Source organism: Passer domesticus, chromosome 2, assembly GCF_036417665.1.
Source record: "Passer domesticus isolate bPasDom1 chromosome 2, bPasDom1.hap1, whole genome shotgun sequence".
Taxonomy (NCBI): domain Eukaryota; kingdom Metazoa; phylum Chordata; class Aves; order Passeriformes; family Passeridae; genus Passer; species Passer domesticus.
In genome coordinates, this window is record NC_087475.1 from 5,151,215 (window position 1) to 5,178,811 (window position 27,597).

The 27,597-nt window shown below is 47.4% G+C and overlaps 1 protein-coding gene across 1 annotated transcript in view; it reads right to left on the bottom strand.

Annotated features, from left to right (window-relative positions):
* The window catches only part of SIM2 (SIM bHLH transcription factor 2), a 59,069-nt gene extending 38,904 nt beyond the window's left edge, over window positions 1-20,165 (bottom strand). Inside the window, exons 1-4 of the mRNA XM_064406605.1 lie at window positions 19,801-20,165; window positions 11,964-12,046; window positions 8,791-8,880; window positions 227-335 (exon numbers count right to left, since the gene is read on the bottom strand). Coding sequence (XP_064262675.1) covers window positions 227-335; window positions 8,791-8,880; window positions 11,964-12,046; window positions 19,801-19,975 — 457 coding nt within the window. The 5' untranslated portion in view covers window positions 19,976-20,165. The remainder of the gene's footprint in view (window positions 1-226; window positions 336-8,790; window positions 8,881-11,963; window positions 12,047-19,800) is intronic.
* Window positions 20,166-27,597: the final 7,432 nt, after the last annotated feature.

Sequence of the window (27,597 nt, forward strand, 5' to 3'; positions counted from 1 at the left end):
GAAAAAGAAAAAGAAAAAGAAAAAGAAAAAGAAAAAGAAAAAGAAAAAGAAAAAGAAAAAGAAAAAAAAGAAAGAAAAAAGAAAAAGAAAAATAAGACATAAATGTAAATGTAAAAACTTACGGATTCATGGAATGCTTTGGGTTGCAATTTGTCACATTTCAACCTGGAATTTGTTTTTTTAAATTATTTTTTCACTGTGTTTTAATGGCAGATCTCAGAAATACCTTGCAGGAGGTGAGGATGCAGAGGTTGGTGGGCAGTGAGGACAGCAGTCATCTCATCATGGTCCGAGGGGTGGATGTACTCATAAATGCTGTTTCCAGTGAGCTCCACCTGGAAAAAAAAACATGGAATAAAAGCAGCTGGATCATTTTCTGCCCTCAAACACTCCAGTGTTAAAACATGAGCTGGCTGTACCAAAAGCATCTTCCAAATCACCGCCATTAATCCCAATTAATTCTTTCCTCAGCAGTGATTGATGTTAGAGAGGTTTTTGTGGGAATTTCTGGTGTTGCATCAGGGACAGAAGAGCTCCTGTTAGAGCTGGGAATGAAGTGATAAATTAGAGCAGCTGTAGAAATGTTCAATTGCCACAAACGGGAGGAAAACTCGGAGCTGTAGAAATGCCTCTCAGGAAGGCAAATATTAAAATAAAAATGATGTTCCTCCAGGTTCCCAGAAGCTCTCACCTGCTCTCACACAATCCTTTTGTGTTTTCCCACCCCCAGCAGGGCCAAAATGACTTTTGCTAAAGATATTCGAGGAACAGCGGTTTGGAAGTGGTTTTTATGGTTTTATATCCTGGTTTTCTCTACCTCTTGAGCTCTATTTTCTTATAGCCACTAATTCTAATATCATTGTTATAAACACATGGTGAGTCTTAACTTCTTTTTTGCCAAGGTCGGGATTAAATGTGTGAGGTGGAATTTCTTGTTGGGACTCAGATGTTTATCAGTTCTTATCTCTGTCACAGTCTCACAAACCCTGAGCTCTGCAGCACTTCACTCCAACAAACTAAAAATGGAGCCCTGTCTCTCTCTCTCTACAAGGCCTTTTAAGATAAACTGTCTAATTAAGAGATGACACCTAAATTATTTTCACTTTTAACCCAAAACCCAACCACCCGTGCCCGCAATGGGGACTTTTTTATCCAATTACACAAAACCACCCAAACCCAGGGAGAAGATGGAGAACCAGGAGAAGAAGAAGCAGAAAAAGCAGAAGAAGAAGAAGAAGAAGAAGAAGAAGAAGAAGAAGAAGAAGAAGAAGAAGAAGAAGAAGAAGAAGAAGAAGAAGAAGGAGAAGGAGAAGGAGAAGAAGGAGATGAAGGAGAAGAAGGAGAAGAAAGAGAAGAAGAAGAAAGGAGCAGAAAAAGGTGAAGAAGAAGGAGCAGCCTCCACCCTAAACCCTCCATCCTGCTTTCTATCTATTCCTGCATTCTAAACCCTTAAACTCTGAGTTCCCCACCCTGTGATATCACACACTTCTATCCAAACTGCACACCCACAATCCCAGTTCTGTCATTCCATTTTGGAAGCTTCTCCAGGGCCTCAGGTCAGTGCAGTGTTCTCCTGGGGTCAGTGCCTGGCAGCACAGAGAGTCTGGAATTCTCAGCAGCCAGGGTTCCAACAAGCACACATCCAAAAAACTTCACAATTTTTTCAATTAAAATTATGCTACAAAAATTAAGGTTACACAAATGGCCTCTGAGAAAACCCAAAAAACCCAGATTTCCAGGGATTTTCACTGCTCTGGACAAACACTCCCAGTGAAGATCTGCCTTAAATATTTGTGTATTCCTTGTCCTGCCCTGAACTTTGCCTGCACAAGATGTGCTCCTGCCTTTCCCACTGGTAACAGTGGCACAAAAACCCAAAAAGAGCCTCGTGCCCCCTGTGTCCCCTCTGCCAGCTCTGCTTGGCACCTCCCAAACCCCTGAGAAAAGTCCCCAAAAGTTTCAGGAATGGATTTAAGGGGGAAACAGAGATTAATTCCTTTATTTATCTTCTCTAATTCTGGGAATCTAAAGGAGATGTTGTTGCTTTGAGGTTTTTATCGATTATTTTTGACAAAATTTGATACAAAACACACATAAATGGACCCAAATTGAAAATAGTTTTCCTTTATCCTATCCTGAATTTCCTTGCAATGTAAGATGAGGCAAAGAAAGCTGCAGAAAATGAGGAATTTATCTGGAAACGGAGCAGAATTCTTTTATTTATCCTCTCCACGTCTGGGAATCCAAAGGAGATGTTGTTGCTTTGAGGTTTTTATAGATTAATTTCCTCTGCCACACAACATTTGATACAAAGCACACATAAATAGACAAAAATTGAAAATAATTTTCCTTTATCCTCTCCTGAATTTCCTTACAATGTAGGATAAGGCAAAGAAAGCTGCAGAGAATGAGGAATTGATCTGGGAAGAACAGGAAGAATTGTGAAATTATTTGCTTTTGATGCAGAAATTAATCCCAGTCGATTGCTCCTGGCTTAAAATTCGTAAAAATCTCAAAAAAAAAAAATTTAAAAAAATTTTTAAATGTAAAGGAAAACAGAAGGCTGCTGCCATTGCTGGGTTTGAAATGAGTGTCAATTGTTCTGAGCTGCCCGATGTGCCTCGGGCCCCCCAGATCAGAGGTGCAGTAATTGGAGCCATCCTTGAGCCAATCCTGCTCCTCTCTGAGATCCTGGGAGTTGCCTTTTCTTTGGAATAAATGAAGTTGTCTGACCCAACAAAGCAATCTTTTCTCTTTATTTTTTTTTTTTTTCTGAAAATGTTCCTCATCCTTCAATTTTCTGCATTATTCATAGAATGTCCCTTCCCAGGGCTGTGCAAACTCATTTTTTATTTTCCCTCCTCTAAGCATCTACTGCTCCACTGCTCCTTTCCAACAGCACAAAAACATCAACAGTGAGCTGAGCTTCCAACAGGACTGAAAAGTCACTGAGCTAGGAAAAGTGAAAAAAAAGAGGGAAAAAATAAGGAAAGGAGAGATGGAGAAGAGAAAGAAAGAAAGAGAGAGAGAAAGAGGGGGAAGGAAGGAAGGAAGGAAGGAAGGAAGGAAGGAAGGAAGGAAGGAAGGAAGGAAGGAAGGAAGGAAGGAAGGAAGGAAGGAAGGAAGGAAGGAAGGAAGGAAGGAAGGAAGGAAGGAAGGAAGGAAGGAAGGAAGGAAGGAAGGAAGGAAGGAAGGAAGGAAGGAAGGAAGGAAGGAAGGAAGGAAGGAAGGAAGGAAGGAAGGAAGGAAGGAAGGAAGGAAGGAAGGAAGGAAGGAAGGAAGGAAGGAAGGAAGGAAGGAAGGAAGGAAGGAAGGAAGGAAGGAAGGAAGGAAGGAAGGAAGGAAGGAAGGAAGGAAGGAAGGAAAAAGATGAAAGAGAGAAAGAAAAATAAGAAAAATAAAAATAAATGAAAAAGAAAAAGAAAAAGAAAAAGAAAAAGAAAAAGAAAAAGAAAAAGAAAAAGAAAAAGAAAAAGAAAAAGAAAAAGAAAAAGAAAAAGATGGAATAGGGAAGGGGATTTTCTACATTGCTTCATTTATGTAATTTTCTCTAAAAGTTGAAACGCACTGGCTGCTCCTTTTCAGCCAGAAGCAGGCAGGGGCTTGCTGCAGGAACACCCCACATCAAATTTTGTATCAGGGAGGAAGGAAAACACAAAATCTCCCTGTGACTCATGCCTGGAAATTCTTCTGTTTGTTTCTAATCACAAGGGGACAATCTTCCTGCAAATGTCAATAGGTGTCTTCATAAATATCCTGATCACCTACATTTTAAAAAAATCTAAAAATTTTTCTGGTGATGGGCATTTTATTTTCAGAACACTACAGAATTGCCAAGGAGCATCACTTACAACCCTCTTCTCATTATTTCATCTTTGGTTAAGAGTGACTTTTTTCTTTTCCTGAATGTTTGGCCCTTGGGATGAAAGAGCCACTTTTAGCAGAGAATTTCTCTTAAAAAAAAAAATTAAAAAAAGAAAAAGAGAGAGAGAGAGAGAGAGAGAGAGAGAATTCATGGGTGGCTGTGTATAAATTCCCTATAAAAAATAAATAAATGAATAAATAAATAAATAAATAAAGTGTGTATATATATATATATATATATATGTATGTATCCCTATAAAATCCCTTCAATTTAGAGACTTTCTGACATTTAAAAACCCCAATCAAGCTGACCAACCCCATCAACTGTAGTTGATGTTTTCTCTTAAAAACTGTAACTCATGGATGATTTTGCTTTTCCCAAACTCGTCACCTATTTTAAAATGATTCCTCATGGAAATGCACATTTTTCCACAGGATTCAAAGGGTCAAAGGTCACAATTTTATCCAACATTTCATTTTTTGTCTCAGGGTTCATGTCTAAAATTCAAGCCTAAAATTCTTTGTGCAATAATAACTGGTTTTCCTTGTTATAAACACTGAAAAGATTTTTATTCTGATGGGTTTATTTGCAAGCCCAGGAAAATCAGCAGGAGGTAAAGGTACAACACTGACTTTGGGGATTTTCACTGAATTTTGAATGAGTTAGGGATGGGAACTCTGAGTTTTTTAGGTGATGTGATTTATTTTTCTTATCTTCTCCACAGGCAGGAAAGGTGAGTTCAGCTCACATCTTCACAGAATGGTTCAGAAGGTCCCAAGACCCTTAGAAGATTTTTTTTTAAGAATTTATTGACCAATAAAACAAAGGATATTTATGTTTTGACCCAATTGTTAAATATTTTGTTATATGGACCCATGTTACAGTGTGAGCTTCCTTAGCCAATCATGTTCTGACACACAAACCCACAGTGCTGCATTCTGAGCTCCTTGTTTACCTCTGGAACTGCTTTTATTTTTATATCCTAAACTCCAAAACTCTAAACTTTCCTTTCCTTAGCTCAGTGTGTCTGTGCTTTAAACTCCAAATCCACATTCTCCCTTCCAGCACCTCAGTTTGGGAGCCTTTTCCAAGGTCTCAGATCAAATCCTGGGTTTTATTCTAAGCTTTGACTTCCAGGCCCAAAGTTCTGAGAGTTCCCTGCATTTCAGATTCCAACAACTGACCCCAAAACTGACTTTCAAAATTGCCTTTAAAACATAAAACCACCAGCAAAGAGATGGGGGCTAAGGCAGGGTCAAATAACCAAAATATGGGTCCATAATTTGGACTCTCACCCCCTGCTAGGCACATTCAGCTCTTTCAAAGCCCACAATGAGACCTTGAAAACTTTAAAAATACAGAAATTCTACAGTTCAATTCATAAAGCTAAACCCCCATGCCTTGGGTTATTAAAGCAACTTCCTTGATGCAGTTTTTAATAGCTGTAAATGCCAAATCTCAGCATTTCCTACTAACAAGGGGTTTATGAGCAACTCAGATTTTTTTTTTTCCCCAGCCAAGGAATGATTCATAATAAACACACAGGACTAAGTGGATGGATACTAGAGCAAATAATTACATTTTTTTTTCTCTCATAGACTCATTGGATAAAAGCAAAATAAACTCCTGGAAAAGTTCAGATATTTGTGGTTAAATATTTCAAGATTTATCAGAAGTCGGAGATAAGCCTGGCTCCCTCACGGATCCAGAAAACTGCTGGAATAAGCTCCAGACCTTCAAATTAAATTAAAATTTCTCTTTCCACATCGCTCCCCAAGAGGATTTTCCTTTCTTTTTTGTGCCTTTGGACTTTGAGGGGGAGAAAAATATTTGGGGAATTTGAAGTTGTTTGTTATCCATGTTAAAAAAAAGGCAAGAAATTGGCTGTCCCAAGCAGTCGAAGGCAGTTCATCCCTGGGCTGGGGCCAGCTGGGGTGAGCTGGAGGAGGGGTCCTACAGCAAAATTCACCATTTTCCTGCTCCAGCTGGGAGCAAATCAAACTCCAAAGCCACAAATGAAGTGGCGGGGCCACAAATGAAGATGTCGATTTTTCAGAAACTCTGTTTCTGAGGCAAAGCCGTGCTTAAAACCAGTCCTTAATGCTGGGTTTAAATTTATGACTGGTTTAGCCAGCCTGGCTATTTCTCAAGCTTTAATTTCTTCCTGCTGAAGTTCAATTCAACCAGAAGATAAAAGCCACTGTAGCAGGCCTCCAAAAATAGTCTGCAAAAATCTTTTTAAATGGCTTTTCTATTTAGTTGAACTATATATTTTTAAACAAATGGCACTCGAGCTGGAAATTGATGTGTGGGCTGGTTAATTGTCAAATTATTTAATAAAAAGGCCTTTCTGTGCCCACTCTGAAGGAGTTTTTCCAATCACCACCACTCTGCTCTCAGCTTGCTTTGGCTCTTGTTGGAAATGAAATGTGGAATTATGGCTGGGTGAATTGACTTCTCCTGCCCAAGCCCGTTCTGGTTGATGGCAGGGGCAGAAATCCCAGGATTTCCACAGGAGTGGGAACAAGAACTCCTTTGGAGGCCCTGGGAGCTGACAGGAATATCCCTGTAAATGGATTTGTGTTCTGAGGAGTGGGAGCAGCCCAAAATTAGTGCTGGTGCTGCTTAAAGCAAAGTTATGCCTTCAAAAAGAGAATATTGAGGCAGAGCAAGAACAGATTGGTGATAGGTCAGGATGAGATTTTATAAATAAATTTAAAATAAATTAAAAATTAACTTAAAGATTTTGTTTATAAATATATTTTATAAATAAAGCCCTTTTCACTGTGAATTTTTGTGTTTTGAGGATCCCTTAAATTTCAAATCCCAGAACTATCAAGCTCAGTTGTTCCAAACCTCTGCTGAAGGGAAAGGTTTGGGATTTTGCTGATTAAACTGCCTTCAAAAAAACAACTTGGCCAAACCTCCTGATTTTGCTCAGCACCTCTTGCACTAAGGATTTATAGATATTTCCATGCACATGGAATTCAGTCAGTGCAGATGAAAAGGAGGGATAAATAGGATTAAAACTTCTGTGACACTGCCAGTCCCCTCTTCCTACATGTGCCAAAGTCTCTTTAGTCTCCCATTGATCCCATAATTATTTAATTGTACCAAATAACTGGGTTAATAATAATAAAAATATAATAATAATAATAATAATAATAATAATAATAATAATAATAATAATAATAATAATAGTAATAATAATAATAATAATAGTAATAATAATAATAATAATAATAGTACCAAGACCTACAAGATCTGGTAGCTTGATTTTCCTCCAAAAGAACAATTTCTGGGCAAAAATTGGAAAATTTTGGGAGAAAAATATACGGGACAGGGAATTCCTGCTCCAGGATGGATGGAGGGGAATGCTCAGAGCTTTGGGATAATGGCACTGAATAAATGGATGGATTTTAGCAGGTAAAATCCTGAATCCTTCAGGATTAAAAATTCAGGGTGAGAGAAACCCAGGCTGAAAAATGAGTAGAAAAGAGGGCCCTTGTGTAAGGAAGTTTATTTTGAAGCAAAACAAGATTTAAAGGAATTTGAGCATGAATTAAATGTTGTGAAACAACTAAAACTGTACCATAACAGAGTGAACAAACAGAACTCTGAATGTTTCCTGCTCATATTTTTAAAATTAACAGGTAAAAAAAAAGTATTTATGGTAGCTATTTATTACCAAAATGACTTTTTTAAAAAGATACTCAAGAAACAGGGGTTTAGAAATGGTTTTATGGGTTTATATCCTTGTTTTCTCTACCTCTTGAGTTCTATTTTCTCTCATAGCCACTAATGCTAATATCACTGTTATAAACACACATCCAAAGAACTCCACTTCATTTTTCAATTAAAAATATGGATTACTACAAAAAAATTAAGATACACAAATAATCCCCACCATTAAAACCCCCCTCTCTGTTTATGGAAATAAATTAACCAGATGTTTTCAGAATATTCTCCTCTCTCTCAGCTTCATCTCCTCTGCTGTTTAGGCTTTATTTCAATTCATTTATTTATTTATAAATGTTTGATACACAACTGAACACTTCAGCTCCTTACAAGTCTCATCAAGGGCCTGCTGAAATTAATGAGGAATTTTTTTAATGGGACTTTGGAAAACTTTAGGTCAGGTGCTACCAGTGAATTTCAGCTACAAACAAAAGCATGGAAAGTCAATTTCTGCAATAAATTCAGGCTCTTTGCCCTTCTGCCTATCCAAAAAAAAAATTAGAAATGTCCATCTAAGAGGAAAAAAAAAAAAAACAAAAAAACCCAAAAACATAAAACCCCCTCATAGTTCTGGTGCAGAACAGTAGTAAACTGAGTTTTATGAGTTCTATCACAACCATATAAAACGCTTTACTGAAAAGACCACTGAGCTGGAAAAACTCAGGAAAAACTGCCCTGAATTCCATGTGAACACTCATAAATCTGCCCCCCTTCTCCTTTTTTTAAAAAATATTTTATTTTTTTTCTCCTCCTGCAGGACTTTTACCATAAACCCCCTGTTCCACATCAGATTTCTCTGCCTTTCAGAGGCAGCCTCAATATCTGACACAATCTAAGGCTCCCAGACTCCAATTCTGAGTTTTATTTCAGCCCTGCTGCCTTACCACGCTCGGCTTTCCAGCTGCAATTTGCAATATCATATTATTTATGGCCCTTCTGAAAGGTAATGAGGAGTAAAATACAATGAACAAGAACAGATATAAAGACAGGGGTGATGTGGTGGCAAGGAAAGGAAATTTGAGTCTTTTACCAAAGCTCTTTTCAAGGAGAAAAAAGCTTCAAACAACCCTGAAAAAAAAAAAAAAAAAAAAAAACAACCTTTATATAAAAGCAAGGCAGCAGTGTGAGGGTCCAAATTTGTATTTAATATTGTGTTTTATTTCTGCTTTAGGTGTCAGAGCACATACCTGGGACAGGCCAAGGTGCACAGATGCTGTTTCAGAAATGTACATTATTTTGCCATCGGATGCCACGACGAAAACAAATCCATCCAAAGTCTGAAATAAAAAGAAATGCACAGGGTAAGCAGCAAGAAATCCCTTTAAAGCATTTACAGTGGGGAAAAAAATGTATTTTGGAGGGTGATTTCTGACTTCAACAAAGGTAAAATTTAAGGAATAGAAACTTTTATCTGATTTTGTTCCCTTAAACTCAGGCTCATTGTGAAATCCACCTCGTTCCCTGCAGATGCAGCTTTGCTGCTGCAATTTCAGGGAATATTTTGCTGTTGATTCAGGCTTTTTTTTAGTGCTTAGCCCAAATCCTGAGCTCTGTGGTGCTCAGGGGGGAGTCAGGCCCTACCTGAGCCATTTTTTATGGCATAATTGGCAGACCCAGCTCACTGCTATTTGCAATTTGTTTCATGGCACCACGAGCAACGTTGAAATTTGGCTGCATTTTCAAGACTGTGTTTCTGAACAGAGAGCTCTCTGCTCTGTAACAATGCAGAAAGAAATTTTGGAAAGAAAATTTCCAAAAAGAAAGCAGAAAAAGTCAGCATCCAAACATTAATAAGCACAAATATCTCCCTTTGAGTCTCAAAGGGAATTTACCTTCCAAAAAAAAAAAAATAATAATAATTCAAGGGTGGCTGTGTATAAATGATCTCTCCTTTCAATTTAGGGACTTTCTGACATAAAAAACCCCAATCAAGCTGACCAACCTCATCCTCTGCCAGCATCCAAAATTAATAAGCACAAACGTCCCTCTTTGAGTGTGATAAAGTTTTATCCTTGCAGTCTGCAAACCTCCACCAACACAAACTTGAGATCCAATCCTACAAATTCTCCTTGACAGGATATTGGCTGGGAGGCAAATATTGCCTGTGTGAGTAAAAACTGAAGTTTGATTTAGTCAGATATGATTTATAGGAGAAAAAATGAATAATGTGGTACAGCTCAGCCAAAACTGGCCATGATTTGGATACAAAACCTCTCAGTTTGGGGGATCCTTGATTTTTCAGTGCCCAATTTCAGGCATTTTTCAAAAGTAGCTGATAGCAAAAACTCTGCATTATCCCTACCCAGCACAGAAAGCTTTGATCAACACGTGGCATGTGAATATCAGCGAATATTCCCACAGGTGAATATCACTGGAAAATATATTTGGAAGAGAAAAAATAATTTTTACAGTACATAAGTAAAACAACCACCTGTTTTAATCCGTTTAAAGTCACTGAACTGGAAGAGAAGCAATAAAATCCTGTCTACTTCATGCACCTCTAGTGCCACCCCAATAAGAAAATATTCCAAATTATTCTCTGGCCTACTAATGACTCTACAGCATATAATTGAAACCAGATTACTCTTTCCCAATTTTTTTAAGCATAAATTAAATTTTGTAGAAATACTATAATGGGAAATATTTTATTGCAGTTTTAGCCACAATTTTGCTTTAAATATTGTTGCATTGCAATTGCTTTACCCTGAAACATTAATAAACTTGGGTCAATGCTGCTGTAACTGCAGCACATCCCAGAATTTCATGTACAGGGAAGCACACTGAAGCTGAAAATTCACATGGAAAATCTCAGTCTAAGAACCCTTAAAAAAAAAAAAGGTTTGCAGCAAATGTGGTTTTATTAAAACCTTCAGCATTCATCATTCAGAAATAGCTGAACTGTAAAATGAGAGTTACAGGTGGTCAGCATTTAATTTGTTATAAATTCAATTAATGCCAGACAAAACGGGGAACAGCCAGGAGGAGGAGTAACAGCAACGATTTATACAATTGGCTCTGTATTTGAATATATAAATTAAATTATCATACAGATTATTATACACAGCCAGATCAGCATTTCCAGGTGGACTCGTGACTCTGAAACAGCTGAGAGGGCAGCAGCTACTTGAAATAAAATTCCAAGGCTGGAAATGCCTCCCCAGGAGATCGTTCTGAGCTCTGCCATTGCCTGGATGTTGTCAGTGCCTCCCAAAAATCTCATTTTTCCCCGCGGGAGAGCGGCTGATGCTCCGTGGTGGCAAATAAAGAACTGAGCTCGTCATTCCCAAGGTCGGGGAGGCGGCAGAGCCCGGGCGGAGATTTTCTGTTGGGTTTTTATCCCTGGCCGAGGGAAGGAGTGAAAACAGCCCCGGGTCTGTGAGCAGGAATTCACCTCCCACAATAAACCCGCCCGCTAAATGATGCCGGTTTAGTGGCTCTTTAAAATCGGGGGAGAAAACCCGCACTGCGTTTGGTTCACGTGTTAAAAAAGAAATAATAATAATAAATATATAAAATTATTTTTAAAATAAATATAAATATAAATATAAATATAAATATAAATATAAATATAAATATAAATATAAATATAAATATAAATATAAATATAAATATAAATATAAATATAAATATAAATATAAATATAAATATAAATATAAATATAAATAAATATGTCTCTCTGTATATATATATATCTATCTCTGTGTATACATATATATATATAAAATAAAATTGAGTTAAACGCAATTTTTTTTTATCTCTCCTGCTGGCACCCTCCCGCGGCTACAACTTTCTAAATTCAGAATTCAGAGGAATTCCAGAGCAGATCACCGGGATTGTGATCAGCGGGATTTTCAGGTGTTAACGTCCCGGGAGGTCCAACCCAGCTGTTGTCCCCTTCCAGGTGTCCCCTCCCGAGTCACCAGCGGGGAACACCGGTCCCCTCCCCCGGGGGCTCCCTGGGGACATCCCCGGCACTTTTGGGGCCCCTGGTGGAAGCTTTTAGGGCTGGGAGAGCACAGGGGATGAGCACCTCTTGCTTCTGCCCGTACCAAAGGCGAAAAATAATGAAATAATTGGAATATAAGTGGTTGGTGCCAATGGTTTTCTGCTCTCCCAGCCCGACGAGATGGAGGAGGAGGAGGAGGAGGAGGAGGAGGAGGAGGAGGAGGAGGAGGAGGAGGAGGAGGAGGAGGAGGAGGAGGAGGAGGAGGAGGAAGAGGAGGAGGAGGAGGAGGAGGAGGAGGAGGAGGAGGAGGAGGAGGAGGAGGAGGAGGAGGAGGAGGAGGAGGAGGAGGAGGAGGAGGAGGAGGAGGAGGAGGAGGAGGAGGAGGAGGAGGAGGAGGAGGAGGAGGAACAGTACCTGAAGCAAGTGGGATCCGAGCTCCATGGCCACGTTATCCAAAGGGCCGATCCTGCTCGGCTGTCCCCAGGCGTCGCCCAGACCTACAAAAAAATCCCAAGGATTTGGTCAGAGCAGGCAGAGGAGGCCGAGCTGTCCCCCCTGCCCCTGGTCCCCCTCCTCCCGCGGTGGCAAAGGCTGAGTCCCTTCTCCACACGGGTTTTGGAGGGGAATTGTTCTTTTTCTGGAGCGGAGCATCCCCATGGATGAGCTTTCCCTGAATTCCCGGGAGAGCCGCTCCAGGGACGGGGCTGCATCTGCTCCCACCGTCCTTGAACCGTCCCCTGTCCTTGTCCCTGTCCCTATCCCTGACCCTGTCCTTGTGAGCGGGGTGGCCAGGGAAGAGGAGGAAGATGAGGAGGTTGAAGAGGGAGCTGGATTGGAAATAAAACTGCCCCGATTTCACCCACGCACGGACGGGACCGACAGAGCTTCACCCTCTGGACCCATCGACCCCACAGCCCGAGCCCAAATCCAACCCCAAACCCGAGCCCATGGCCCGAGCCTGCCCCGAGGCAGTGGAAGGTTCCTGATGGATCTGCCTTGGGGCGAGGAGGGGTGGCAGGGCCGGGGTTTGTGCACTTGTTGGGTTGGTTGGTTGGTTAGGTTGGTTGGTTGGGTTGGTTGTTTGGTGGGTTGTTTGGTTGGTTGGTTGGTTGGTTGATTGGGTTGGTTGGTTGGTTGGTTGGTTGGTTGGTTGGGTTGGTTGGGTTGGTTGGGTTGGTTGGTTGGTTGGTTGGTTGGTTAGTTGGGTTGTGTGTTTGTTTGGTTGGTTGGTTGGTTGGGTTGTTTGGTTGGTTGGTTGACTGGTTGGTTGGCTGGGTTGTTGTTTTGGTTGGTTGGTTGGGTTGGCTGTTTGTTTGTTTGGTTGGGTTGTTTGGTTGGCTGGTTGGTTGGTTGGGCTGGTTGGGTGGTTGGTTGGTTGGTTGGTTGGTTGGTTGGTTGGGTTGTTTGGTTGTTTGGTTGGCTGGTTTGTTGCTTGGTTGCTTGGTTGCTTGGTTGGTTGGTTGGGTTGGTTGGGTTGTTTGGTTGGTTGGTTGGGTTGGTTGGGTTGTTTGGTTGGTTGGTTGGTTGGTTGGTTGGGTTGTTTGGTTGGTTGGTTGGGTTGGTTGGTTGTTTGTTTGGTTGGTTGGTTGGGTTGGTTGGTTGGGTTGGTTGGTTGGTTGGTTGGTGGGTTGGTTGGTTGGTTGGGTTGTTTGGTTGTTTGTTTGTTTGGTTGGTTTTCCAGGGTAAAAAGGAGCCTCTCAGCGGCTCCCCGAGGAGCCGGGGGCTCCCTGTGCCATGCCGAGGGCCGGGCACTCCTCGGGCTCCCGGTGGCAGAGGGGTCACTGCCCAGGGGGTGCAGGGGAAGGGAAGGACGGGACCGCATCAGTTTGTGCCTCGTTTGTGGGCAGAAACAACAACCCCCGGCTTCGGGGAGGCCTCAAAACCCAAGAAGGGTTTTTTTGGCAGGTAGCCCTGGATGAAAGGCGGGGATTGGGGACTGCCAGCCTGGAATTCCGGCCCGTTTCGCGGATGCCCCGCTATGAAACCGAGTCCCGCGTTTCCCCCCTCTGGCCGCCCAGGGGCTTCCAAAGAAATCTCCTTTCTCCCGGCTGTGCCTCCGGAACGGGAGGGAAAACTGGCAGAAATTCCTGCCCTGAGCTCCAGCGCCGCGATTCCGGATCCGTTTGTTCTCTGTCCACTTAAACCCGGTCTGGGAATGATAAGGGAATTTCTCTCCACTCTTGAGGCATCCCTTGGGATGGGCAGGATCTCCCGCTGGAGGCGGCGGGGAGGACGCGGTGCTTCTCCCAGGGTTTTAATTCCTTTCCCTGTGCTTGGCTCCGTGTCCCGTTCCCTCCGGGAAAGCGCTAAAGATCTTCCCGAGCCAGGCAGGGGATACCGGGGACCTGGGCTGGCCCTGATCCCTCCTTTTCGCCATCCCAAGGCAGCAGCAGCACCCAAAAAGAGGGGTCTGCATCCCCACCCCTTGTCCGTGTCTCCAAATTCCGGGAATTCCGGCGTTTTCCCGTGGGAAAGGGAAGCACACCTTCCCTGCGCTGAAAGAAGCGCTGGGAAATTTGTTCGGGAGAGCCAAACGAAAATCCGCGCTTTTCTCCGCCTTTCCCCAATTCCTCGTTTGGAAAAGGCTCCTAAACTTCCAGAGACACGGCAAAAATGTCCTTTTTGCTAAAAGGCTTTTTTGTTTCTCGGGAGAAAAAGTTTGGGAATCGCGGAGTCATCCCGCAGTTTCTTTCCCGAAACGGCAACAACGCAAACTCCAGAGTCTGTCCCTGCGCCGCGGGGTTTGCCCTTATTTCGATTTACTAATTACAAATTTCGAAATATGAGACTGCTAGCCTACAAAGAATCTCACACGTCTGTGTAAAAACTGCCCTGAGCTCTTCCATTCCGAAAGTCGGAGCAGATTTATTCCTGGATCTCTCACGAAACTCTTCAAGAACGAGCCGCGTCTCCGCGCCCCCCGTGCGAGACATTTCGCTCCGTCCTGTCCTTTCTCAGCATCCCAAAATCTGCACGAGTTTTGAGTTTTTCTCCTAACCCTGAATAAAAAATGTCACTTGCTCAGATTCGCTCCCTTTGGAATTTTAAATTGGAGTCGCAAACGCGAACGCGCATCAAACGTAAACACGTTCGGTGGATCAGCCTGGCATTCGTCTGAGCTTATTTTAAAGCCGGCGATTTTATCATTTAATCCGCCAGCAGATCGCTTTAAAGGTGAAAACGAAACGAATAAAACCTTACATTCGAATAAAGGACTAACGCCCATTAACTTCTCCTCCCAGACATTTGCGAACGCGCGTCCCTGTAAATGTATGGATGCCATAGGCTGGGCCTGGCTGCCCCTGCCCGGCCGGGAAATAACACAAATTCTCTCCCTGGCCCGGAGCGAGGCCAAAATCGCTGCGGATCCACAGCGAGCCTTCCCCGCACCCTCCTGCGGGATGGGACTTGCCCGGGATGGGAGGCGATCCCAGTCTGGGGATGCTGCCGGGTGTCCCACACGGCTTTGTCACCGCACGGGGACATTTCCAGGTGTCCCCTCGCAGCAGGAATTACCGGACCTCGAGAGAGAATTCCCTGCAGCATCCCAGCAAACTCTGGGAGCACCCGTGGGGGTGGCCCGGCCCCAGCGCGGCTCCTTTGCCGTGCCAGAGGCTCAGGGATCGCCCAGATCCAGCGGGCTGGGGGGATTCCGGCAGCGGGAATGTGCCTGCCCAGCCCCAGGCTCAGCCTCCGCTTTTCTGGCACCTCTCTGCAGCAGACGTGGGCGAGGTGAGCCCCTCTCCTGCTTTTCCTGGTGCTCGGAGCGGTGTCTGTCCCCCCAGGGCGAAGCCCCAAGCGCAGCCGTGCCCGCCGGGCACCGGGAGGCAGCTCCGGCTCCGACAGCTCCGGCTCCGACAGCTCCGGCCCGGAGTCCAAGGGGTTTTAAACAAACACCCCAAAATTTCTGCTGCTTTTGCCGTTGAAAAATTGGGGATTTTCGTACAAACGCCTCTCGCTCCCCGTGCAAACACGGACAAAATCGCCCTCCGTCCCTTTTGACATCTCTGGATGTTTTTCAAAGTACCTCAGCACTCACTTTGTACCATTTGTACATTTCCCGGTTTCCAGGGAGCCAGCGGGGTGAGTGGAACTGTAACAAGATCTAGAAATATTTGGGAACGGCTCCCACCTTTGCTGTCGGCATACAGAAGTTCGTCCACACGCACATTTTGAAAGCCCGGTAGCTTTTCAGCTTGGGATTCTGCTACAAGAATTACTCAGCCATGTATTACGTTCAGTATCGGGTTGCCCTGTAACTTGGACTGTTTCCTTTGTGTCTGCTGGGCTGTGCCCCGGAGCCCAAGGTCCCCCAGCCTCCACAAGGAACAACGACAAACCCCGGGGGCTCGCCGTCAATTCTGCTTTTTTGGGTTTTCCCCGGCGCGGCTGCGCCTCCCTCGACCTGCAGAGCCTCGGGGATATTCCCGAGGGGTGTCCCCGAGCTCCACCGAGCTTTGTGCCCCTCGTTTAGGCGAACTCCGAGGCTCTGCTGTCACCCCGCGAGGAGGGGGCGAGGGCAGCGCTGACACCGAGCCCCCTCTGCAGCGGGGCCGGGGCATCTCAGCCGGATCCCTGGGGCCGCGATGGGCCCGGAGCCAGCGGGGAACACCCGGGCCCGGCCGGGGGAACCTCTGAGAGGGGGAAGCCCCCAGGTCAGGGCCGGTCTGGGAAGGAGCAGGGCCGGGCAGGGACGCGCGGGCTCAGCGTCGGGAAGGCGGTGGGAAGGACGGGCGGAAAGATCAAGAATTTTCTTTTATAAAAATTAAATTAAATTTTAAAAGAATTAAAGTGTGAACTCCTAGAAAAAAAAAATAAATTAAAAAGAAAAAAAAGCGGGGGGAAAAATACTCTAACAAATCTGCCCCGCAGGACACCCGCGCAAAGCCGAGCCCAACCCACCAGGTCGCGTTAAGAGGCCCCAAAGCGGGCGTCCTACACACACGGAGGTCACGGGCAGACCCACGGGAGTGACCCCCGCCCTTCCTCTCCCTCCGGCCGGGAGAGACCGGAGCGACCCCGCCGCCCGTCCCCGCCCCGACCCCGCCGCCCGTGCCCGCGCCGCGGGGCCGCCGCTCCCGCCGCCTGGGAACGGCCCCGGGAAAAGCCTTAAAAAAGCACTTTTGTTTTAGTAAGACCTTTAATGTCACTATTAGTGGTTAGTACAATAGGGGCTGGCTTTCCAAAAGGGATTACTCACGCCTGGCGCTTTATTTATTTGTTTAATTCATTAAACGAACCTTTTCCGAGCGCGTGTGACAATCAGATGAATTAGCTGCGATTCGCCTTGATTTTCTTAAAATATACATTCGTGGCCAGGTTTAAGTGGGGACCGAAGTCTGTGAATATTCCTAGTAATTTCTATTGTCTGCCTCGCGGAATAAGGAAGGTCTGAGATCCACCGCTCCGTCACTTTATTCAGATTATTTTGTATTGCGCACATTGTATTTTGGGTCACATATTAATTAGCTGGCTCCCATCCGGTTTAAACAACCATAAATGTCCAATTTCATAATCGGTTTTGGGCACTGAGTCGGGGATGGGGGAGGGAGAGGGTGACGATTTCACCAGTCTGCCGCAACCGGGGGGCAGAGAATCGCAGTTTTTAAACGCGATTCATTCTCGCCTCTCTTTCTTTCATTAGCTCCTTTTCAAAATAAAAATAAAATAAAATAAAATACTGACAGCGGAGATAAAAGACGACTCGTGGTGTATTTTTGTTCTACAGCAACAAAGCCGTGGCAACAACAACAACAACAAAAAAAACCAAAACCAAACCCAAACACGAGAGAAGACGGTGTTAGAGAGCGGGAGGCTGGAGGTTTCTGTGTCCTGACTTTAACTCCTGAATCTCAAGGTCGCAGCGGTACCGCAGGGCACAATCTGCGATTTCGGAGCCCGAACCTGTCCCTTGCAGGGCGAAAGGAGCCGGGATAAAAATCCCCTTTCGTTCTCGCTCCTTGGAGCCCGAGCGGGTTCGGTCCATCCTCGGGAAAAGCCCGGCCGGGCTGAGCAGAGACCTGGCCCAAGCCCGGCCGGGATCAGTCACCTCGCTGAGGGTCTCAAACTTTTCCTAAACTACGTGTGGAAATCAGGGGGTGAGCCATCCACCGAGGGGTTTAAAAACACAACCCTCTCCCTGTCTCTTTTCCCCTCCAGTCCAGACGGAGCTGTAAGCCAGGTCTGCAGCTGAACAGCGTTTCTGGCCGTGCTGGCCGCAGTTAGTCCGGGCCTAGCACGGGTCTGGTGCCGTCTCAGACCTGTCCCCCCCGCCCTGTCACCTCTCAGAGCCTCAGAGGGTGACGGCTGGGGCAGCCCCGGCTGCTGCTACGTGCCCACCTTCATTTCCCGGCCCGGCACCCATGGGTCAGGATTTAAGCTGGGACGCCTTTCCGGGCTGTTTCCCCTCCCAGTAAAGCCAACTGGAAACCAGTAGCCGAGTATGAGGAGGGGGGAGGAAGGACGGACAGAAGGACGGAGGGATGGGGACCATTCTCCCCTCCTTCCACGGGCAAATCCCGAGGGAGAGGGGAAGTTTGGGTGATGCGGGACTGCGTGGAACCCCCCCTAAAAAAATCCTTCTGCGGCCGCCTCTTCCCGGCTCCCCCCTTTCCCCTGCACCCTGCCAGGCACTAAACGCAGGGCTCGGGGACCGGAGGAGGTAATTCCCCCGGCCTGTCATCCCTGGATGCAAAGCTTTGGTTTTAAATGTATTTCCAGCCGTACTTAAGACGATGAAAGATCAGGAATTCGCTGTATGCATTTAAACGTTGCCCTTAATAAGCAGAGTGTGCGGGAGCGCACGCCCGGCCTGTTTAGGGAAGACAGACACATAAAACACACCCGAGCTGTGGGTATAAACCTGCTCTCGGGGTCGGCTCGTTGCTCTTGAGGATCAGCAGGGCTGGAAAAGCCGGGACGCATCCAGCAGCATCTCGAAACGTGCCGCTTTTCCTCCCTCCTAAATCAAAGGCGTTCGGGGGCACGTTCGCCAGGCACGGCCGGCGAGTGACCTCCCCACAGCCCCCCTCGAAATTACGACGCTCTAGTTCTCATCGGGGTATTTCCCGGTGGGGAATAATGGCTGGAAAACGCGGCGGAGCAGCGCCTCGCTCCCTTTGCTCCGCTGGCTCACTAAAGGAGCCCTGGCTTCCCATAATAGCACGGCTGCTCCGTGTCTCCCGAATTTTCTGAATTAAAAGGCCACGACGGTAAGCTTTGCTCGGGTTGGGAGGGTTTTTTTTTTCCCCCCCGCCCTCCCCCTATTTTATTTTTGGTTGTGTTTTTTCTTTTTAGCCTTTTAATAAAGCTCCTTAGAAACCGCGCCGGAGAGCAGACCTTCCCCTGCGGAATTCGCTAATTCCTTCACCCTGCTCCTAGTCCGGAGAGGCACAAACAAATGACAAAGCTGCTGGCCTTTATTTAGCCACCCGCAGGCGCTGCCCAGCGCTTCATTCCGCCGCTCGCATCAGCTCGGCGGCCGCAGCCACAGCCCGGGCGGCCGGGGCTCCGCTGGCCACCGGCCCCGAGGGCGCTCGGGGGAAGGCAGGAGCCTCCCGAGGGGATGATTTCCCCCAAACCCTGCGGGATTGATGCCGGGCCTCGCTGCTGGGTGGTCCCCGAGAAGAGCCAGGGGAGCCCAGGCGCGGCCGGGGAGCAGCGGGGTCCGGGCCGGGCTGGGCTCGGACGCTCTTTCCCTTCTTTCCCTTCTTTCCCTTCTTTCCCTTCTTTCCCCTCTTTCCCCTCCTTCTCTCCCCTCTCTCCCCGGGAGAAGCCGCAGGGCCTCGCTGCGGAGCGGCCGCGCCTTCCTTCCCAGCCTGCTTCCCTGGCTCCAGAGAACTCCAACCAAAACAAAATAATAATAACAACAACCCCACAGTTGGTTTTTCAACCCGAGGCCGTCCCCGGGAGCCGGGCCGGGGCTGCACGCACGAACCGAGCCCGCTCTCATCGGGACGGTCCCCAAGAGCCAAGGGAGCTGAGGCGGCAGCCGAGGAGGAGGGGGAAAAGGGGGGATGAAGCTGCCGGCTCTGCCTCCCACCGCCGCCGGGTTTGGGGCAGACGGGCTCATTCTCAGCCCGCTTTTCCCTCAATCCCCCCTCGCTCGCTCGCTCAGCCCGTTCTGAGACCCCTGCAGGCATCCCCTGCCTGCTGCCAGGGCGCTGCTGGGGTCGTGGCCAGCGCAGCACCCCCTCCCCGCTCTCTCCCGTCCCTCCCGTGCGGGCTCCCGGAGCCTTGGAGCTGATTTTACCTTCGGGGAAGACGGCTCGCATTTTCAGGTAGCTGGTGGTGAGGCGGATGATGGACGCCTTGTCCAGCTGCGAGGTGATGGCCGAGGGCAGGGGCAGGAGTTTGGCCAGTTCGTAGAATTCTCCATTTTCTTTTTCCCGTCTAGTCTTTGCCGCGTTCTTGGATTTTTCCTTCATCGCGACTGCTGCAAGGCGCGGATGTCACTGGCATATTAGACCCGGTTCTTCCGAATGGCAGGGGGCATGGATTTCGACTGCAGAGTTAGTATTTTCGTTTATGGAAGGCGATTTACCCCAATCAAATCAAATAATTAACAATAATAATAAACGAAAGGGGCGGAAAAAAAAGATTAAAAAAAGGGGAGGAAAAAAAATAAAGCTAAACCAACCGAACAAAACGAACACGAACAGAAATGGTGCGAGGAGGGGGGAGGCGATCTCTGAGCTGCAAGCAGGACAGGAAAGCAGCTCGGAGAAGGCAGCTCTGCTCTGACCCTGCAGCAGCGAGGGCTTTGAAAGCCAGACTGAAAGACCCACGGCAACCCCCGTCCTCTGCGTGCAGCTGGGAATCGGATCTTGATCTTCTCCTTAATGGGGGGCAAACCGCTGGGGTCCCTTCACCGAACGATTTCTTCTACTCGATCCTGCCCCATCCAAAAATAATAATTAAAAAAAAAAAAAGGAGGAAAATAGAGGGTCCATGCAAGAAATCATTGGGCTAAGCAGGCTGAACCATTTTTGGACATCGTGTCTCTCAAATAAGGAGAAGAAGAAAAAAAAGGGAACAGAACGACGGCGCTGCTCGTCGAACGAAGTGCAAAGCGAGCTGGTCCCGGAGCCCGAGATGCCGAGGACACGACGAACCAAAGTCACAGCCGGTGCCTGCGGCTGATGGTGGAGTGCTCCGGGATCAGAGGCTCTCCTTCCCCTCCGCCTCTGCGCTCCGCTCGGCCCGAAGGGCGCTGCTGCTCCGCCCGTGCCCGAGGGGCTCCGGCCGCGGGGGCTGCGGGGGCTGCGGGGGCTGCGGGGCTGCTCCTGCCGCTGCGGCCGCTGCGCCCGGCTCCAAATGCGCTTCTCATGCGGAGTCAAATTAAAGGATCCGTTTTCCTCGGGACCAGTGCCACTTCAGCGTTGTCTCTTTCCAAACAAGTCCGAGCGCTGGCAAAGGCGCGGCATTGATTTTGTTGCTTTTATTTATTGGTTTGGTTGGTTCTTTTTGTTGTTGTTTTTCTTTTTTTTTTTCTTTTTCCTTTTAAAGAAAAAGAATTTGAAAGATAGGAGTCTTTCCTCTCTCTATTTTTTTTTTTTTTTTGTTTCTTTTTTATTTGTCACGTATTTCAAGAGCGAAGCGGTAGCTCTTTGGCAGAGACATGCCTTTCAAAGGCAAGGGGAGGGTTTGCTACATTCACCTCCCGCAATCCGGCAAGGATCGAAGGCAAAATTCCCCTCCTCTCGGAAATCACAGCCGCCACGCTCCTCGTCTGAAAGCACCGATATCTCCGCTTTTTTTTTTTTCCTTTTCTTCCCTCGCCTTTTTTTATTTATTTTTTTTCCCAGGGGCAGAAGGAGCTCTGAAGTGGACCTCTCGCTTAATTCTTTAGCAAAGGCTGCAGAAAGCCAGGAGAGCCTCAGGAGGGGAGGGGATAATGTATCCGTGACGTGTCCTCCCGCGCAGCGCCCTCCGAGGGACCCAAATCCAGAGGAGCCGGCGCAGAGCCGCAGTTAGCACTTGCGGGGGGACGGGAGGCCGGCCCGGGGGGAGCCGGGGGCGGGGGCCGCCGCCTGGGGCAGCCCCGGCCCGGGCCGGCCGAGCCCCCTGCCCCTCGCTGCCCTTCTCGGTGACCCCGAGGGGGCCGTGTCGCCCCAGCCTGGCCGCTGGGGAGGGGACACGGGGGTGTGTGGGGTTGTGACACGCGTGGGGCCCTTCCCCAGCCCCGCGGCACCGCCGGGAAACCACCCGAGAGCTCCCAGCGTTGTTGTGGGTCTGGGTGAAGCGTGCCTGGCTCTGGCTCGGGCAGACACGGCACTCATCGGTGCCGCCTGTGTGACACACATTTTACATGTTTATAGACACGTTTGTACACAAATATGTACACACTGCCCTGGTACACGCCGGGGAGGGGGCCGAGCTCCGGAGGGGCCGCCCCGCCGGCAGCCGCGGCTCTGCAGCCCCGCCGGGCTCCGCTGAGCGGGGCTTAACCCCGGAGCTGCCGGAGAGAAGGTGCCGGCACCCTCGGGACCCCTGCCTCGGGGAGCTCGGGGCCACCTCTGCAGAGCTTTGTCACAAAAGCCACGAGTCCCTCGTCATGTCCCGAGTGAGGGAACTGAGCCCAGCCCGGGCAGGACTGAGCCGCGCCCGGCCGGGTTTAACCCGACGGGAGCCCTCGAGCAGCCTTTGGGGACACAAAGCCACGCGTGTGTCCCTGTGCCACCCGCACGGGGACACGGCCCGGGTCCCCTGAGCCACCGGGAGAGGAGAGGAGAGGAGAGGAGAGGAGAGGAGAGGAGAGGAGAGGAGAGGAGAGGAGAGGAGAGGAGAGGAGAGGAGAGGAGAGGAGAGACGCGGCCCCGCATCCCGAGGGGGATGGGAGGCGCAGTGCCCCGGTCCTTCACATTAATCCAGAGGCCTGGCCGGCGGGCAGCGAGGCTGCTGAAGCTCCCCCGGGCTCTGTAATGATCCCACCAGAGCAGCGAGAGCCCGGCCCGGCCGTGCCGAGGGAAAGGCCGAGCTCTTTTTCCTTCCCGGGCCACCGCAGCCCCGGGATGGCGAGCGGGGACCCTGCGGCACCTCCAGCCCGAGCTGCGGGCGAGCGGAGCCCTGGAGGGTCCCAGGACTGCCCCGCACGGCCCCAAATGGCCCCAAATCCATCCCCTCCTGGCTCAGGTACCGGCACCGCGCCCGTCCCCTGGCGACGGCGGCTTCTGCAGGGAAGGCGAGCAGGGAATGGGTGGGATTTCGGCTGGATTTAGGCTCGCAGGTCAAGGAAAGCTGAGCGAAAAGAGATGTGCCCCTTTTCCCCCCTCCCGTTCTGCCCTTTTTACCCACAAAATAAGGGAAAAGAGCAGCCCCGTGCCCCTCTTTATGGGGACACCTCTGCTGGGCTCAGTGGAGATGTCAGATTTAACCCAGCGCTGTGTTTTTATTTTCATTTTAACTGAAGCGTGTTCCGGCTGGGACTTTTTGCAGAGCAAAACAAACGAAAATTAATTTAGGGAAAAGAAAAAAACCCAAACCAAAAACAACAACAAAAACCCCCCAATACAAAAAAAAAAACCAAACCAAAACCAGCCGTCGAAAAGAAACTTCAGCCTTTCGGGGAAATTCTCAAAAGTCAATGCAACCTCCGCCCGCCGCCGAAACTGGACATATGAGCAGAGGTAAAAAATAATATATATATAGATACATAGATATATAGGAGGAAAATATTTTATTTCTATAGAGATATATTTATTTTTTGCGGAAAATTAGCTGTATATCAAGGCAGGTCCTAACGGGTCTGATTCAACGAGCTCGGCGATCGCCAACCCCGAAAAGGAATTTATGTGGGACATTTCTGTGTCCTGTGAACAAAACATAGAGACAAACGACGGGGTGGCAAAGGAAAGCGAGAGGGGAGCGTGTTGTGTTTCCAGCAAATTGCGGTGGTTTGGAGAAAGAGCAGATTTGCGAATGTTTTCAAGAGAATCCCGACAGAAAAAGAGAAAATCACGGTGCTGCAAGGGTGGCCCAAATCTATCGAGGTGGATTCGCTGTGAGTCTGAGGTGGCTTCAGGGACTTCCCTGTCACCCTTTTCCTAAAAAAAACACCTCGTCGGGACGAAAATAAATCGGGAGAATAAATGAAACAATTTATTACTTAAATATTCAGATCATGTTTTCACGGATCCCTTGTCCTGGAATCCTACACCGGGCGCGCACAAACCCCACTATTATTTACCAACATTTTCCCTTTGCTTGGAGGGGAAAACCCTCCAAAAGGGAAAGAGAGGGAGAGAGTTTCTTCTCCAGGTGAGCTGTGTAACAGAGGAACATTTCCAACGTTTTCCGTTTTTTTTTTTTTCCTGCCCAGGGTTTCAACTGGAGATGGAAAACAGAGAGGAAAACGAGAGGTGAGAACCCCACCCACCCCAAAACAAACTCTTTTCCCCCACCCACCCCAAAACAAACTCTTTTCCCCCATCCACCCCAAAACAAACTCTTTTGGCAGCTCCCTTGCGCGGGTGGGTGCCCGTGTCTGGGTGGCCTTGGGGACAAGCCCGAGCCTCCAAGGGAGAGGATCCAACACTTTTTTTGGGCCAATTCCGCATCTTTCAGGAGTGGGGGGGGGGGACCCCCGGCACCGCTCCCTTCCCATCCCCTGCCCCTCCCGAGATCCAAAGGAATTCCCAGGGCCGCTCCAGCCGAGGTTTCCAGGGACAGGCAGCAGGACGGGGATTGCCATCCTCTGAAAGTGCCACTCTTGCCCCAAAAAAACTTGGCTTTTTTGCTTTTTTTTTTTTTTTTTTTTTTTTTTTTCCTCCGTGGAGGTTGGGGAGGAAATTGGGGCTGAGGAGCCGAGCACAGAGCGGGGCTTAACTTTAGTCTGATGTGCTTAGCTGAAGTATTAACTGTGAGAAATCCCACCAAGTTCCACAGGAAAGAAAACAGCGTCAGATATTCGAACATTTCCAGTCTGCACCGTCAGCCCCGCTCCCAGCTCGAGGAGCAGCAGCGCTGATCGTCCCCGGAGGAATCCCCCGGATTTTTTTCCCCCTGTAACTACCCCTCCCAAGTGTGGCTGTACACACACAGCCGCTCACGCACGCAAATCCTATAAATGCTAATAAAACAGATTCCTCAGGATTTGTTTAACTTGCCCCGGCACCGCCGTCCTATATTGATGTTCAGTGGGGTTACTGGTGTGCCTGAGGATTACTGGTGAAGTGGAAGATTTGGGGATCAACCTTCTAGGACATGTCCCCTCAGACAAGGTGGGAGCCATAAGCACTGGCAATAGGATGGATTCGAGCTGAATACTTGAAAGGGGAAAAAAGGAAGCGGAATCTTGGTGCTGGAATGATGCAGCTATGCAGAATCGAGGCCTCCGGTTGCAGGGGATCGTTTTCAGCTCCTTTCTGGAAGCTGTATTGCTGCTATTGTCCAGCCTTTGCTGGCCACATGGGACACGTTTGGCAATAGGACAGAAAATTATTTCTACTGGGCATGAACTGGAAATATCCAGCTGGGGCATGGATCCCATTTCTAATCAGGGTGGAGGGAAGGAAATCTCAAGGCTCTTTCTTGTTGCTCAGACAGCATTTGGGGGGTTTGTCAAAAGCTCCTATCCAGAAAAAATACGGCTGTTTAAAACTGAAATAAGCGTTCTGTGGTCTTTTTTTTTTTTAATTTCCCTTCAAACTTGTGAATGTGGGGGTTTTCTTTTGCTGTCCTTGCTGTAGAAGGGGGTGCATGCCGTGTGTGCTGTGCAGGGATAACACAGGCGTGCAGCTCTGCCGGAGCTGTCAGAGTTGATGGACTGATCCAAATGGATGATATTTGCAAAAAATATGCCCAAGTTAAAAACTCTCAGCGCTCATGTTCGGGTCAGGTTTTCAATTTCAGTTTTCTAAGGAGAATAAAGTTGTTTTGTTAAGGTCAACTTAATTTTTTTTCCCCCTCCACAACTGGAGCTGGAATTTGATGAATTTTCCAAAAGTATTTTCATAGGGCTCTGATAATTGGTATTAATTATGACACCCAAAGTTTCGTGACCAAACATTTGCTGCTGCTAATACAAGCTGCAGACCATATTTCTTTAAAGCATGGGAGATAGTTTAAAAGGCAAAAGCTGGGAATAGGAGAGGGAGTGTATCAATCAGGGAGAGGAAGCTTCTTGGCTGGAGAAACTGGAAAAAACCTAGTGGGAAAAGCACACACTGGATCATTTTTACTCTATCTGTCTGAAATCCTTTGAACATTCTAAAAAGTCAATGTGAGTATTTTTATTTACTTTTTCAAAGTTCTGCTCAGAGATTTGTTTTCTCAGTGGTCCTTGGCTTATATGAGCAGTGTGACTAATCTAGTGGAGATGAATAATGGATCTGTGAGGAATAGAGGAATTCTGATTCAAAAACATTTCCCTCTTTTTTTTTTGGTGGTATTTTATGCTGCTTGGCATTCAATACATTATATAATGACTGTCAGGAGGACTTTGCTAAAACTTGATGGTAAAGTTTATAAATACTTTAGTCATGATTTAGAAATGATGGATGGAAAATGTTATTTATGCATAATGCTATTTATGCCTAATTATGTGATGTTTTACTCTCTTCTGAGCACAGTCATAACCAAATGAATGTGCTGTCATTAACAACTGCACCTTTGATTTCTAAATATGTTTTTTACCATGGACAGTCAAAGAAATTTAAGTAAAGAATGAGCTTTTCACAAGGGACTGGAGCACGAGGGGCAGGGAGGGGATGGAGAGGGAAAACAGAAATTCTGGCCAAGGTCACTTTTAGGAACTCAAGACCTCAGCCCTGCAAATGGACCTGGATCAGCCAAATCACCAAGGCAGGAGCTGAAACCAGTGTGGAATTCCCAGAGTGCAGCCTCAACAAGGCAGGAGAAACACCAGGAATAGACAGAAGGGAAAGGGGAAAGGGGAAAGGGGAAAGGGGAAAGGGGAAAGGGGAAAGGGGAAAGGAAAAGCTTCCTTGCCAGTGCTATCAGGCTAATTGGGAAGTTCTGGTACGGGAAAAGTAAAAATTCCAACGCAGAGGAACTTGCTGCTTTTCCTTGTTATTGTTTCCAGCTTTTTCTTGCCTTCTTTCTTTAGTGAGGGTTCATATCATCAAGGTTTCCATGTTTTATTATGGGAATCTGGGATAGGTTCAATCTTACCTAAACAAAGATGACCCGAGTTCAGTCTCTGTCACCATTGGAAAGACAGCCAGGAGATGCTGCCCTCTAAAACTGTCTGGCCTTTGGATGCTGATCCTGAAACTGAACCTCAAATCCCAAGGAATTGGTGAGGAACACACAGTGCAAATGCTGAAATCCTCTCCCTCCCACTTCCAGCAGCAGAAAGTGTCCTTATTTTACACACAAAACCAGTCAGACAATGAATACCCAGGCTCAGCTCCTTGTTTTGTCCCAAGAGGTTCAACCACAGCCTCTTGTGGTGGGTGGGCCCTGCCTGGGTGCTGGACCCCCACAAAGCCACTCTGCCACCCCCTCCTCAGCTGGACACGGGGGAGGAAATGCCATGGAAGGCTCCTGGGTTGAGGTAAGGACAGGGAGAATTGCTGTGACAGGCAAAGCAGCCTTGATTTGGGAAAAAAATTCATGTATTTCCAGTCAAACCAGGGTTGGATAATGAGAAATAAAAAGTCAGTCTTAAAAAATACCATTCCCCCACCCTTCTCTTCTTCCTGGCCTCAAAATGTTCTTGATTTTTTCCAGTGGCTCACGGGGAGCTCCTGATTGAGCTTTTCCCATGGGGTCAGGTCTGCAGGAATTGATCCCTTTTCCATGGGGTCAGTCCCTAAGGAACTGCTCCTTTTATCCATGGGGTCAGTTCTGCAAGAATTGATCCCTTTTTCCTTGGGGTAATTCCTTCAGGAATTGATCCTTTTTCCATGAGGTCAGTCCTGCAGGACCTCCTCCAGTGTGGGTCCTTTCCATGGGGTCATTCCTTCAGGAACTGCTCCTTTTATCTATGGGGTCATTCCTTCTGGAACTGCTCCAACTTCCATGGGGTCATTCCCTCAGGAATTTCTCCCTTTTGCATGGGGTCAGTTCTGCAGGAATTGATCCT